At 37.4% G+C, this 15,895-nt stretch overlaps 1 protein-coding gene across 5 annotated transcripts in view; it reads left to right on the top strand.

Moving 5' to 3' along the window:
- Tinag (tubulointerstitial nephritis antigen) overlaps nt 1-15,895 on the top strand; it is a 94,105-nt gene that overhangs the window by 71,421 nt on the left and 6,789 nt on the right. For all 5 annotated transcript variants that reach the window (NR_136923.1, XR_379422.4, NM_012033.3 and 2 more), the window contains one exon: nt 12,128-12,173. Coding sequence is in view for 3 of the 5 variants with exons in the window: in NM_012033.3 (NP_036163.3) it covers nt 12,128-12,173 (46 nt within the window). In the remaining 2 variants the exon portion in view is untranslated. The remainder of the gene's footprint in view (nt 1-12,127; nt 12,174-15,895) is intronic.

The following is a 15,895-nucleotide window of genomic DNA, read 5'->3' as shown; positions in this document are numbered from 1 at the left end:
ATCCATGTGTTGTTCTTCCTTCTTGATTTTCTTGTGTTTTGGAAATTGTATCTTGGGTATTCTAGGCTTCTGGGTTAATATTCACTTATCAGTGAGTGCATATCAAGTGACTTCTTTTGTGATTAAGTTACCTGACTCGGGATGATATCCTCCAGATACATTCATTTGCCCAAGAAGTTCATAAATTCATTGTTTTTAATAGCTGAGTAGTACTCCATTGTGTAAATGTAACACATTTTCTGTATCCATTTTTCTGTTGAGGGACATCTGGGTTCTTTCCAGCTTCTGGCTATTATAAATAGGGCTGCTATGAACATAGTGGAGGATGTGTTCTTATTACCCATTAGAATATCTTCTGGGTATATGCCCAGGAGAGGTATTGCTGGATCTATCGGTAGTACTATGTCCAGTTTTCTGAGAAACTGCCAGACTGATTTCAAGAGTGGTTGTACAAGCTTGCAATCCCACCAGCAATGAAGGAGTGTTGCTCTTTCTCCACATCCTTGCCAGCATCTGCTGTCAACTGAGTTTTTGATCCTATCCATTCTGACTAAAGTGAGGTGGAATCTCAGGGTTGTTTTGATTTGCATTTCCCTGATGATTAAGGATGTTGAACATTTTTTCAAGTGCTTTCAGCCCTTTGGTATTCTTCAGTTGAGAATTCTTTATCTAGCTCTGTACCCCATTTTTCAATGGGGTTATTTGAATTTCTGGAGTCCAACTTCTTGAGTTCTTTATATATATTGGATATTAGTCCCCTATCTGATTTAGGATAGGTAAAGATCCTTTCCCAATCGGTTGGTGGCCTTTTTGTCTTATTGACAGTGTCTTTTTGCCTTGAAGAAGTTTTGCAATTTTATGAGGTCCCATTTGTGGATTCTTGATCCACAAGCCATTGCTGTTCTATTCAGGACTTTTTCCCTTGTACCCATATCTTCGAGGCTTTTCCCTACTTTCTCCTCTATAAGTTTCAGTGTCTCTGGTTTTATGTGGAGTTCCTTAATCCACTTAGATTTGACATTAGTACAAGGAGAGAGGAATGGATCAATTCACATTCTTCTACATGATAACCGCCAGTTGTGGCAGAACCATTTGTTGAAAATGCTGTCTTTTTTTCCATTGGATGGCTTTTGCTCCCTTGTCAAATAGCAAGTAACCATATGTGTGTGGGTTCATCTCTGGGTCTTCAATTCTATTCCATTGGTCTACTTGTCTGTCGCTCTACCAGTACCATGCAGTTTTTATCACAATTGCTCCGTAGTATAACTTTAGGTCAGGCATGGTGATTCCACCAGAAGTTCTTTTATCCTTGAGAAGAGTTTTTGCTATCCTAGGTTTTTTGTTATTCCAGATGAATTTGCAGTTTGCCCTTTCTAATTCATTGAAGAATTGAGTTGAAAATTTGATGGGGATTGCATTGAATCTGTAGATTGCTTTTGGCAAGATAGCCATTTTTACTATATTGATCCTGCCAATCCATGAGCATGGGAGATCTTTCCATCTTCTGAGATCTTCTTTAATTTCTTTCTTCAGAGACTTGAAGTTCTTATCATACAGATCTTTCACTTCCTTAGTTAGAGTCACACCAAGGTATTGTATATTATTTGTGACTATTGAGAAGGGTGTTGTTTCCCTAATTTCTTTCTCAGCCTGTTTAGCCTTTGTGTACAGAAAGGCCATTGACTTGTTTGAGTTAATTTTATATCCAGCTACTATATTGAAGCTGTTTATCAGGATTAGGAATTCTCTGGTGGAATTTTTAGGGTCACTTATGAGGTCCCATTGTTGATTCTTGATCTTACAACACAGGCCATTACTGTTCTGTTTAGGATTTTTTTTCCCCTGTTCCCATAACTTTAAGACTTTTCCTGACTTTCTCCTCTGTAAATTTCAGTGTCTCTGGTTTTATGTGGTGTTCCTTGATCCACTTAGACTTGATCTTTGTACAAGGAGATAAGAATGGATCAATTCTTATTCTTCTACATGTTAACTGCCAGTTGTGCCAGCACCATTTTTTGAAAATGCTTTTTTCCACCGGATGGCTTTAGCTCCCTTGTCAAATATCAAGTAACCATAGGTGTGTGAGTTCATTTTTGGGTCTTCAATTCTATTCCATTGTTCTACCTGTCTGTGGCTATACCAGTACCATGCAGTTTTTATCACAATTGCTCTGTAGTACAGCTTTAGGTCAGGCATGGTGATTCCACCGGAGGTTCTTTTATCCTTGAGAAGAGTTTTTGCTATCCTAGGTTTTTTGTTATTCCAGAAAAAATTGCAAATTGCCCTTTCTAAACTCATTGAAGAATTGAGTTGGAATTTTGATGAGGATTGCATGGAATTTTGATGTAGATTGCTTTTGACAGGATAGCCATTTTGACTATATTAATCCTGCCAATCCATGAACATGGGAGATCTTCCATCTTCTGAGATCTTCCTCAATTTCTTTCTTCAGAGACTTGAAGTTCTTGTCATACAGATCTTTCACTTCCTTAGTTAGAGTCACACCAAGGTATTTTATATTATTTGTGACTATTTTGAAGAGTGTTGTTCCCCTAATTTCTTTCTCATCCTGTTTATCTTTGGTGTAGAGAAAGGCCACTGATTTGTTTGAGTTAATTTTATATCCAGCTACTGTGCTGAAGCTGTTTATCAGGTTTAGGAATTCCCTGGTGGAATTTTTAGGGTCACTTATATATACTATCATATCGTCTGCAAATAGTGATATTTTGACTTCTTCCTTTCTAATTTGTATCCCCTTGATCTCCTTTTGTTGTTGAATTGCTCTGGCTAGGACTTCAAGTACTATATTGCATAGGTAGGGAGAAAGTGGGCAGCCTTGTCTAGTTCCTGGTTTTAGTGGGATTGCTTTGAGTTTCTCTCCATTTACTTTGATGTGGCTACTGGCTTGCTGTATGTTGCTTTTATTATGTTTAGGTATGGGCCTTGAATTCCTGATCTTTCTATGACTTTTATTATGAAGGGGTATTGGATTTTATCAAATGCTTTCTCAGCATCTAAAGAGATGATCATGTGATTTTTGTTTTTGAATTTGTTTATATAGTGGATTAAGTTGATGCATTTCTGTATATTAAACCATCCCTGCATCCCTGGGATGAAGCCTACTTGGTCACAATGGATGATCGTTTTGATGTATTCTTGGATTCAGTTTGTGAGAATTTTATTGAGTATTTTTGCATCGATATTCATAAGGGAAATTGGTCTGAAGTTATCTTTCTTTGTTGGATCTTTGTGTGGGGTTTAGATATCAGAGTAATTGTGGCTTCATAGAATGAATTGGATAGAGTACCTTCTGTTTCTATTTTGTGGAACAGTTTGAGGAGAGTTGGAATTAGGTGTTCTTTGAAGGTCTGATAGAATTCTGCACTAAACCCATCTGGTCCTGGGCTTTTTGTTGGTGTTGCAAATAACATGTCTTTCCCTTTTTTCTTATTTTTTAATTAGATATTTTCTTTATATACATTTCAAATTTCAAATGCTACCCCGAAAGTTTCCTATACCCTCCCCCTGACCTCCTCCCCTACCCAAACACTCCCACTTCTAGACTCTGGCATTCCCCTGTACTGCGGCAGAGGCCCCTTGGTCCTGGGCTTTTTTTGGTTGGGAGACTATTAATTACTGCTTCTATTTCTTTGGGGGAAATGGGACTGTTAAGATCGTTAATCTGATCCTGATTTAACTTTGGTACCTTTGTATCTGTCTAGGAAGTTGTCCAGGTTTTCCAGTTTTGTTGAGTATTGCCTTTTGTTATAGGATCTGATGATGGTTTGGATTTTCTCAGGATATGTTGTTATGTCTCCTTTTTCATTTCTGATTTTGTAAATTAGGTTACTGTCCCTGGGCCCTCTAGTTAGTCTGGTTAAGGGTTTATATATCTTGTTGATTTTCTCAAAGAACCAGCTCCTAGTTTGGTTGATTCTTTTAATAGTTTTGTTTGTTTGTTTGTTTGTTTCCATTTGGTTGATTGCAGTCCTAAGTTTTATTATTTTCTGCCTTCTACTCCTCTTGGGTGAATTTGCTTCCATCCGTTCTAGAGCTTCTAGGTGTGTTGTCAGACTGATAGTGTATGCTCGCTCTATTTTCTTTTTGGAGGCACTTAGGTCTATGAGTTTTCCTCTTAGGAATACTTTCATTGTGTCCCATAAGTTTGGGTGTGTTGTGGCTTCATTTTCATTAAACTCTAAAAAGACTTTAATTTCTTTCTTTATTTTTTCCTTGACCAAGGTATCATTGAGTAGATTGTTGTTCAGTTTCCACGTGAATGTTGGCTTTCTATTATTTATGCTGATATTGAAGATCAGCCTTAGACCTTGGTGATCTTACAGGATGCATGGGATAATTTCAATATTCTTGTATCTGTTGAGGCCTGTTTTGTGACCTATTATATAGTCAGTTTTGGAGGAGGTACCATGAGGTGCTTAGAAGAAGGTGTATCCTTTTGTTTTAGGATAAAATATTCTGTAGATATCTGTTGAACCCATTCATTTCTTAACTTCTGTTAGTGTCCATGTGTCTCTGTTTACTTTCTGTTTCCAGGATCTGTCCATTGGTGAGAGTGGGGTGTTGAAGTCTCCCACTACTGTTGTATGAGGTGCAATGAGCTTTACTAAAGTTTCTTTAATGAATGTGGCTGCCCTTGCGTTTGGAGCATAGATATTTGGAATTGAGAGTTCATCTTGGTAGATTTTACCTTTGATGAGTATGAAGTGCCCTTCCTTGTCTTTTTTTGATAACTTTTGGTTGGAAGTCAATTTTATTTGATATTAAAATAGATACTCCATCTTGTTTCTTCAGACCATTTGCTTGGAAAATTGTTTTCCAGCCTTTTACTCTGAGGTAGTGCCTGTCTTTGTCCCTGAGGTGAGTTTCCTGTATGCAACAAAATGTTGGGTCCTGTTTATGTAGCCAGCCTATTAGTCTATGTCTTTTTATTGGGGAATTGAGTCCATTGATGTTAAGAGAAATCAAAGAAAAGTAATTGTTGCTTCCTGTCATTTTTGCTGTTAAAGTTGGGAATCTGTTCTTGTGGCTGTCTTCTTTTAGTTTTGTTAAAGGATTACTTTTTTGCTTTTTATAGGGTGTAGCTTCCATCTTTGTGTTGGTATTTTCCCTTTACTATTTTTTGAAGTGCTGGATTCATGGAAAGATATTGTGTGAATTTAGTTTTGTCATGAAATACTTTGGTTTCTCCATCTATGGTAATTGAGAGTTTTGCTGTGTATAGTAGCTTGGGTTGACTTTTGTGTTCTCTTAGTGTCTGTATAACATCTGCTCAGGATCTTCTGGCTTTCATAGTCTCTGGTGAGAAGTCTGGAGTAATTCTAATAGGCCTGCCTTTATATATATATTTGACCTTTTTCCCTTAGTACTTTTAATATTCTATCTTTATTTAGTGCATTTGTTGGTCTGATTATTATGTGTCAGGAGGAATTTCTTTTCTAGTCCAGTCTATTTGGAGTTCTGTAGCCTTCTTGTATGTTCATGGGCATCTCTTTCTTTAGATATGGGGAGTTTTCTTCTATAAATTTGTTGAAGATATTTGCTGGCCTTTTAATTTGAAAATCTCTATTCTCATCTACTCCTTTTATCCGTAGGTTTGGTCTTCTCATTGTGTCCCGGACTTCCTGGATGTTTTGAGTTAGGATCTTTTTGCATTTTGCATTTTCTTTGATAGTTGTATCCATGTTCCCTATGGAATGTTCTGCACCTGAGATTCTCTCTTCCATCTCTTGTATTCTGTTGCTGATGCTCATATCTATGGTTCCTGATTTCTTTCCTAGGGTTTCTATCTACAGAGTTGTCTCCCTTTGGGTTTTCTTCATTGTTTCTACTTCCATTTTTAGATCTTGGATGGTTTTGTTCAATTCCATCGCCTTTTTGGTTGTGTTTTCCTGTAATTCCTTAAGGGATTTTTGTGTTTCTTCTACCTGTTTAGCAGTATTTGTCTGTAGTTCTTTAAGGACTTCTATCTGTTTAGCAGTGTTTTCCTGTAATTCCTTGAGGGATTTTTGTGCTTCCTCTTTAAGTGCCTCTACCTGTTTAGCAGTGTTCTCCTGTATTTTTTAAAGTGAGTTATTGATGCCCTTCTTAAGATCTTCTACCACCATCATGAGATATGATTTTAAATCCCAGTCTTGCCTTTTTGGTGTGCTGGGGTATCCAGGACTCGTTGTGGTAGGCATGCTGGGTTCTGATGATACCCAGTGCTCTTGGCTTCTGTTAGTAAGATTCTTACATTTGTCTTTCACCATCTGAAAATCTCTGGTGTTAATGTTCAAGCTGTCTCTGGCTGGAGCTTGATCCTCCTGTGATTCTGTTAGCCTCTATCAGCACTCCTGGGAGTCCAAATCTCACCTGAGTTCCAGTGGTCAGAGAACTCTCTGAAAGTAAGCTCTCCTCTTGCAGGGCAGGTGTAGAGAAGTCTGGAGCTCTGATCCACCTCCTGAGTCCTGTGGTCAGAGCTCTCCCTGTAGGCTGACTCTCCTCTGGCAAGGAAGTTGCCCAGGGATCTGGGTCTCAGCTCTGCCTCCTGGCTGAGGATGAAGGCTGGACAGGACCCTGACCAAGAAGTTCTGTTGCTTCTATTGCCCAAGTACTCTCAGGTGATCAGGAGGTCCTGGGTGTGCTAGGGGTCCTACTACGTGGAGAGTCCTCTGGTGCCCTAGGTGCCCTCGGCAGGGTTCATGCAGAAGATGGAGTGGTTGGCCCTGATCTTAATAGATCCCAGTCTCAGGTCAGGTGGGGTTCCTCCATCCCTGTTTCTGCAGTGATCCCGAGGTGATCCTGAGGTCCTGCTGTGTGGAGAGTACTCTGGAGGCCTTAGGCCTCCGCTGGGTTCAGAAGGAAGATGGCAAGGGGTGTGTGTCTGGACCCGACCAGAATGGATCCCAGCCTCTGATCGGGCAGGATTCCTTTACCCCTGTTCCTGCCGTCACAAGACCGTCCAAGATTCTTTGGAGCTGATTCTTTGAGTGGAGTTGCTTTCCATTCACTATGTGTCAGCTTTAAAGAAGGAGTATATGATATGAAGCCCAAGATAATACAGAGACCATGATATTTCCTGAGAGCTGCTCAGAGTGTTTCAAAATCTGCATGTTCCAAAAGAGAGAAAGGAAGGACTTATTCCTAAATAATTGAATGTTTATTTTAATGATGTAGGTAAAATTCTGAAGGACGGTATAAAGCTAAAATTCAGTAGCATACTTTAAGGTACTCTCTAGCTTATCAATCTGTAGCCTGTAATATCAAAAAATCATTCTACGGTATTGCCAATTTTTGGTCTCGGTCTATTCCCAGCCTGGCACATAGGCCGAGACGGCATGTTTTCCCTTTAGCCAAAGCCTGTCCCACCAAAGTTGGCTCTGCCTCTCCTCTCTGGGGCTCTGAAACAGCTCTCTCCTCCCCGTGGCTGGCTGCCGCCTAAACCCGCTCAACACTCCCAAATTTCCAAGGCTAACTGGGGTGCACTTCTTGCAAACTCATGCCCTGCCATTTTTACCTTTCCCTGGAGCTCAGTTGAGTCTCTGCAAGAAGGAAAACACCACACAATCTTAGTTTAGAATCAATAGATAACACAATTACTGAGTGCAGAACCTAGCATCCTAATTTCACCAACTATTCTACGTTAGAACAGTCTCTGGCCTCCTACAAGTTGGTTGACTTGCTCCCATTTCCAAAAAGCAGTTCCTTTCTCCTGCATTCTCTCTTCCTCTTCCTGACTAGGAAGTCTCTCCACTTTCTTGCCCAGTGATTGGCTCCTTGTAATCTTTATTTATTAGGGGAAAATTCCACTACAGCAACCTAAATAATAGTAAAGTAATAGAAAAATTTCATCAAAAGTTCTAGTCTGTTTGAATAGATGTTTATCAGTTCTCCATAAAAATCAAGGGATTAATTTTATTGGAAAAGAGAATGGTTATGATTGCAGATAATATTCATGTTGTAAAAGTATGTCTTCAAAGATGTTCACTGACTTACAAGAGGGTATATGTCAAGATGTATGCATATTTTTGAATTTTCTATCTTCTGTAATTTCCTATCTTCTTTCTATCTTGTTATATTTAGTAGGCCAATGTACAAACTACAATTCAGCAGCATGTGTGTACTAGGAAAAAAATGTTCTCCACCAATCAGGAGAGGAGTTTTCAGTAATGAATAATGAAGGTTGCATTAGTTGTTCTTGTTTGAATAAAGGTTTTTAGTCTCTTGAATTTACTGTAATACAGGTAAGAGATCATTTGCTTCAAAGTCCTTAGTCACTTAGAACATGGGGTATTTGAAAAACCTTTAAGTCTGGTTCTTTACAATACTATGCTGCAGTTCTGTCATACCTCATGGCCATCTTAGACATCTAGAGAAGATCAGAAATCAAAAGGACAGTTGAAGGTCACTGTTCAGTGATGAGTAGGCCTTGCTTGTTATTTGACCCAGAGACTATACATTAATCAAGCAATCTATGGTAGTATATTTCTCTGTGCAATATTTTTATTTCCATTTGAGTTGTACACAGAGGTGAATATTTTGTTAAAATATTCTTTCACAAGCTTCCTCCCTAAAATTATTCAACTCAGCCATTTTCCTTTGTCTTCCTTCTCTTACTTCTAGGCAGTTATGAATCATGTGTTTTGCTGTCCATTTTGTGAATGTTTATCATAAATCTCAATGTCAGCATCCTCTCTGGGTTTGAATTATTGGTGATTTATTATTTATTTACTCATTATTTAGTGTTAACAGAGATTGAAGCTTGGGCTTCAGATATATTAGATAAATACTGTACCTCTTAAGCCACTTCCCTGGGTCTCTTCTTACTTTATAGCTTTTGACAGTCTCACTCAGTTGCCTAGGATTAGGTTAAATGTGCTTCCCTCCAGTTTTGGCTTATCAAATGCTATTTTTAAAAAGCACACTAAAGTTATAATTGAAATGTTTCTTGAGAAGATATTGGTATCCTTGGCATAATCACAAGGAATATATAGAAGCATAGTAAAAGACATTGGCAAATGAACAAGTCTAAAGACAAAAAATTGTATGTGCTAAAAGTCAGCAATAGAAGGCAATTTCTCTTACTTTTATTTTATTTAGAATCACTATAAAAATGAAGAATTCAAAATAATTAAGTACCTCTCACACTTTGTAATGAAATGTTTTGTATGTGTGGCTGTCACGTTGTTGATTTTCAATCCCATTTGCCAGCATATATTTTCACTTACCCTAAAGGTATCACAACATATCTGAGAGGCCTGCGGGTTATGCTAAGTAGGCTTATTAAAAACGCAGCGTTTGCTTCCTGGTATCTTTTCTTGTAAGTCTTATCTGTTTTCTCTATTAACTTTTTTTTGTTCTTCTATGCTTCACTCCTAAATGCTTCAGAGCACAAGAAATTCAAAACATCTTACCAAATGACAACGCAATATTGATGATGTTGGGTTTGCCAACTGTTTGAATGTTGTGAAATTGTTCTGTATAAGATCCATAACTTTTAGGGAAGTAATTCTTTCAGATGTTGATAATAATTTTGTCATACACCTTCTTCAAATCAACTTGCCACAATATCTGTTGGCCTCTCAGACAGCAGGACTCTGTTATGCTTACATAATCTCAGATGAATGCTTTTTTTCTATTTAATCTTGTATATATATATATATATATATATATATATATATATATATATATATATATATATTTGTACTTTAACTAAACAGCTAATGTGTCAGCCAGACCATATTAAAGGGAGTCGGCTACCATACTAAAGGCATCCTGAAGTTGTTAGGAGAGCTATTATCAATGGACAAAAAAAAAAAAAAAGTAATAAAATGTTTTCATCTGTAGGGTTGGGGAGATTGCTTAGTGTTTATAACACAAAGTCTGTAATCTGAACATTCATAAAGGAATATGAGATATAGAAAAGGGAGATTCCCTAGATGCTCACAGGCAGTTATCCTGCCGCCTATAGCAGGAAAGAAAATGAAAAGAAAAGAAAAGAAAAGAAAAGAAAAGAAAAGAAGGGGGAGGGCAGGGGAGGGGAGGAGAGGGGAGGGAAGGGAAGGGAAGAGAAAGAAGAGAAGAGAAGAGAAGAGAAGAGAAGAGAAGAGAAGAGAAGAGAAGAGAAGAGAGAAGAGAAGAGAAGAGGAATCTTGTTTCATACAAAGTAGAAGACAAGTACAAACATCTGAGAATGTCCTCTGACTTGAACACATCATGTAGCACATACAAAGACACGTCCAAACACTCTCTGTTTGTCTATCTGTCTGTCCTTCTGTCTCTCTGTCTGTGTCTCTCTCTGTCTCTCTCTCTCTGTCTCTCTCTCTCCTGATAGGTTCTAGGATGTGAAAGAGGCATTGGCCTTCTAATATTTTGAGACACTTATGAATGAGATTTTTTTCAACAATCAATGACTTTTGAAAAGTTGCAATGAGTTAAAAAAACAGCTATAAAACTATGCAATGATTTTGGAAATTGTACTCTTCTCTTAATAACATACACATTAACCTGCCCAGAAATTCAAGCCAACATGGTTTTTTATGCAGCAAAGTAAAAAGCAGAAATCATAAGTGCAATTAGCACCCAGTCTTGGACAGAATTAAAAGAAAGCAGAGATGATCTTCAGATGTTCTTAACCATCCTTATTACATTTTCTTTCACAAGCTCATGACAAAAGTTCCAAACTCAGAGTATTCTAAGAATCCTACTGGAAGTTATTGTGTAAAACTTTCCCAGGAGAGCTCAGAACAAACATCTATATAATTGAGCTATATCACCAACTATATAGCAAAATAATGACTCCACAAAACTCTGTGAACCAATGAATTTATAGGAATTGCTACAAGAAGTGTAGCTGAGCAGTTACTTACAGAAGCTTGGACAGCTCAGGGCAGCTGTATCACTGAAACTTACCTGAGCCTGGGTGAAAATTTATGGGAACTACAACCTTGAAGTTCACTCTATGACTTGCAGGCAGCCTCACTTTTTTAGGCAGCTCAGATGGTCAGTCTTTCCTCCTCCAATTTATATCTTGGGTAAATTTTTTAGTTTCAGGAACCTTGTAAGACTTATGAGTTGTTTACTTTCTGAGTTTTAAGAGTGCATTCCCCATTATTCTGGAGGAAATGTTTTAATAGAGAGAGAATATTGTTGTACATAATATACCTGTCATCTTTGGACAAAAACTTTGTATTTTGTTATAATTATTCTTTTAACCATTAAATGCCATTTGTACAAATGGACAGATTGTAAAATATTTGAATGATGTTTGTATATTTTCTGGCAAAGCTTGTTCTATAAAATTTTGTCTTGATTTAATGTAAAGAAACTCTGAGGATGAGATTGTATATGTTAAAGATATGTTAGTGCAATGTCAGAGAATAACACATTTCATTCTCATAATCCATCAAATTATATGAAGATGAAAGTCATCATACAATCCAGTGTTTCATAGGAAACGCCCACAGTGGGAGTTATGTGTTTATAATAAAAAGCAACATAATATGAGTATGGTAGTATAAGTTTTATAACTCTAGAGGCTAGGAAGTAGAGGCAAGATATATCCACATAACTTAATCTGTATAGTGAGTTTTTGGCCCATGTCACCTAGCAAAATCTTGTTTCATACAAACAGGAACTATGCATGGGTCTGCACTAGATCTGTGCATGTACTATAGTTGTTAGCTTGATGTTTTTGTGGGACTCCTAACAGTGAGAGTGGTGTCTTTGACCCTGTAGTCTGCTCTAGAGCCCTTCCTCCCTCCCTCTCTCCCTCTCTTCCTCCCTCCCTCCCAGTCCACAAGGGATCTTCTTTTGCAAGTAGTGTGAGTTGACTATACTACTGTAGCAGTTGCTTGTCTGAGAAACAGTCCCTTATGGCAGGATCTGTCTTTTGTGGTAAACAGCTTTAATTTCATGATACTTGGATAAAAGTAACTTTTTAATGTTCATGTAAATAATGTTATAGTGAAGAAGAAAGTTATACAAGCAAACTCTGGAAGTCAATTATGGCACTTTTGTTGTAAAGCAGATTAGAACATGAAAAATTTAAAAGACAATGTCAGTGAAATTAATGTTCTCAGGTATAAGCAAAATGTTTTAACTAATTAATCATTGTTATTATTTGTAGATGGGGCACACTGAGAGGAGCACGAGGAAAAAAAGAAAAATTTTGGGTATGTAAAGCTCTCCAACTGAATTCCTACGGTAAAATGAAAACCAGCCCCATGTTTCCCAGATTGCTATTATGTAATCACATTCTGAAATGTTTTTCACACATTGTTGTTTTCCTCAACACAAAGCTAATTATAACAGTTTGTATTGTAATAATAGTTTTCTTCAAGTCCTGTGTTTTCAACTTGTAAAAGAATAATTTGTTTTTGTTTCTTTCAAATTGAGACTCAGTAGGACAACTATTTATTTTGTTATCATCTAGATTAAAATAATACTTATACTTCACTCATATCCGTATTCATATCAACCAACTTGAGGTCTTTATTAATATCATACATATATATACTATGTAGTATAATATATATATGTATATATATATATACATATCTAATAGAAGATAAAAGTAATTTATGCCAATTATCATATAAACATGTATCTTCAATGGGAAGGATTTAACATGTAGTTTCAAAAGTAACATGGAGCTTTATCAGGACTGTAGATGCATGCCTATTACATCAGCAATTAGAAAGCCAAGGCAGTTATATCAGGAGTTCAAGGTATCCTTGTATACATGGATTTAAAATGGAATATGAAATCCAGCTCAGGTTACAAGAGAGCCTGTCTCACAGAAAAATGCCTCCAAAATAAAAAGCCCTAATAGATACAGGTGATAAAATATTTGAGGATTAGAACATATTGAAGAAAACGGTCAGTTAATTATAATGAAAGCAGCTAATTATCCCAAATCGTATTTTTAAGTTTTTAAAATTATATTGATATTTATTTAAATTATATTGATATTTATTTATTTTGTGAGCTTGTATTTATATGTATGGGCATTATCATCCACATCAGGAAAAATGGACATGAGAGGACAACTAGCAGAAGTCATTTTCTCATTCAATACGTTGGCTGCAAAGGGTAAACTCACTCTGAATAACAGGCTTATCAGCAAGTGGCTTTACTCACAGAACTAGAACACACACACACATACAGACACACACAGACACACACACACACACACACACGAGAGAGAGAGAGAGAGAGAGAGAGAGAGAGAGAGAGAGAGAGAGAGAGAGAGTTACTTTTCTATTTTCATGATAAAACATTACAGCCAAAGCAATCTATGAAAGAAATCACTTGGTCATGGTCTCAGAATGTTAGTGTCCATAACAGTCATGGTGGGGAGCATTGTAGCAGATGTGGAGCTAGACTAGACATAGCTATATGGCAGAGAAAGACAGAATAGTTTGAGACTTTTGAAACCTCAAAGCTCTTTCCCAGAGGCACACCTCATTAAATAAGGCCATACCTTCTAATCCTTTCCAAACAGTTCCACCAACAAATGAGCCTAAGGGGACCAGTTCCATTTACACCATTATAATCCACTCCCTAACTCACACAGCCTATGGCCACATCATAGCACAAAATGCATTTAGTCCATCTCATAAATCCCCATAGTCTTTCATAATCTCAACACGGTTTAAAAGTCCAAGATCTCATTTTAAGACTCAAAGCTCTTACTAAAATTTACCTCTCTGTACAATCAGAAAAGCAAATTACATACTTCTAGCATACAACAACAGATAATATGTCATTCTGAAAGGGAAGAATAAAGACAGTGAAGAAGTACTAGGCCCAAAATAGAACAAAACCCAGCAGGGAAACTTCTGTAGCTCCTTGTCTGATACCAAAGGGCTTAGATGACTCCACCCTTCCAGTTGTATAATAAACTTCTCTCCCTTGAGGTCTGAAGATTTCCTTGGCAGGTATCTCAAGAAATTGACATCTATATCATATTGGGGTCTCCAATCAATTCTGTTTATGCCTTTACAGCTTCACTCAATAGCTTTTAGAGCCTCCTTACAGAGATTTCCCTCCCCTGCCACATACCAGACCTCAGTAGTTCTCCTTAATTGCTAAAGAAGAGTCCACAACCTTTTTTTTTTTAAATCATTTTGATCCTAAAGCCAGAACCACATGGACAATACTGCAGAATTTGATACCTTTCTTGGTCTGGAGCTTGGACCTCTTGAATCACTTTTGAATATGCTTCCATTTGTACCTTTTTAGGTGCAGAAAATTCTTTAGTCCTTTCCTTTTTACAAGTTGGAAGCTTAGCTTGGAGAGGTCTTGAAAATTGAGACCACCCTGTTCTTAATTCTATTTTTGAAAGACCTTACTTAAATCTTCTCATTTCTTTCAGCACAAGCCTTGGCTCCAACATAATTTTCTAGATGCTTCCCTCTATCTTTTTGTTTTGTTTTTCCTTTCTTTCTTTCTTTCTTTCTTTCTTTCTTTCTTTCTTTCTTTCTTTCTTTCTTTCTTTCTTTCTTTCTTCTTTTTTTTTTTTTTTTTTGAGACAGGGTTTTTCTGTATAGCCCTGGCTGTCCTGGAACTCACTTTGTAGACCAGGCTGGCCTCAAACTCAGAAATCCGCCTACCTCTTCCTCCCAAGTGCTGGGATTAAAGGTGTGTGCCACCACCGCCCGGCTCCCTCTATCTTTTTACTTTAACCTTCTCTCTCTCTCTCTCTCTCTCTCTCTCTCTGTCTCTCTCTCTGTCTCTCTCTCTCTCTCTCTCTCTCTGTCTCTCTCTCTGTGTTCTTTCTCTGACTCTGTGATCTCTTTCCCTATCTGCATGTGTTTGTATGTGTCTTTTGTCATGCTTTCTCTTTTTCATTGAGACTTACATAAGGCTGATTTCAGAGGATTAGAGTCTGTAATTGAAGAACAAAGCATGACAAGAGAAATCCCTGAGAATTTACATTTTTGACCCACAAGGCCACAACTTCTAATCCATCCCAACCATTTCACCACCTAGGGACTAAGTATTCAGACATATGAACCTATGGGGACCTATCTCATGTAAGGTTTCAGCCCTCAGACATGTCCAGAAATTGTAAAATGTCTATGCCTTGTAATTTAAATATCAATGAACTAAACATAATGAATATATCATACAAGCCATTAAGTGTTGGGATTTATATTCATCGGAATGATTCATGAGAAAGACATGCTTTGATATAGTTAACTAATAACATTTATCAACACATTATGCTGGATAGTTATTTGTTGAGTGGGTGTGAGGAAATGTGTATTGGAAAATAGTATAAAATCATCACATCTTATTCTTGATCTTTTCCAACTGAGAGACCATAAGCAATATGCATATGAATACATGAACAGACACATGACAACATATACCTACACATATATACTTTCAGATTTTTACTGCATACATACACTATTGTGTGTGTGTGTGTGTATCTATGTATGTGTGTGTTCATGTGTGTACATGTGCTCCTGCCTGTGAAGATATGTAAAGATTAAGGACAACCTCAGATGTTGTTTCTTTGGTGCTACTTTTTGGAAGGCACATTGCTGCTCATTGATATGGAATTTGCTAGTATTTTCTTCAACTTGCTAGAACTGGGATTATAAGGAGGCACCACCACACCAGGATCTCTTAATATGAGGTCTAAAGATTGAGCTCCTGCCCTTAGGCTCATTGCTTATATTTTTTTTTTCATTTTTCTTTTTTAAGTTGGGTATTTTCTTTATTTACATTTCAAATGGTATTCCCTTTCCTGGTTTCCCCCACAGAAACCCCCTATCATAACCCCCCTTCCCCTGCTTCTATGAGGGTGGGGGAACACCCTCCCACCCATTCCTGCCTCCCTGCTCTCACATAGTGTCCACATTGTGTACACATTCCTGTACAC

This window comes from Mus musculus, chromosome 9 (assembly GCF_000001635.26).
Source record: "Mus musculus strain C57BL/6J chromosome 9, GRCm38.p6 C57BL/6J".
NCBI lineage: Eukaryota > Metazoa > Chordata > Mammalia > Rodentia > Muridae > Mus > Mus musculus.
This window is presented reverse-complemented; position numbering and strand designations above follow the sequence as displayed.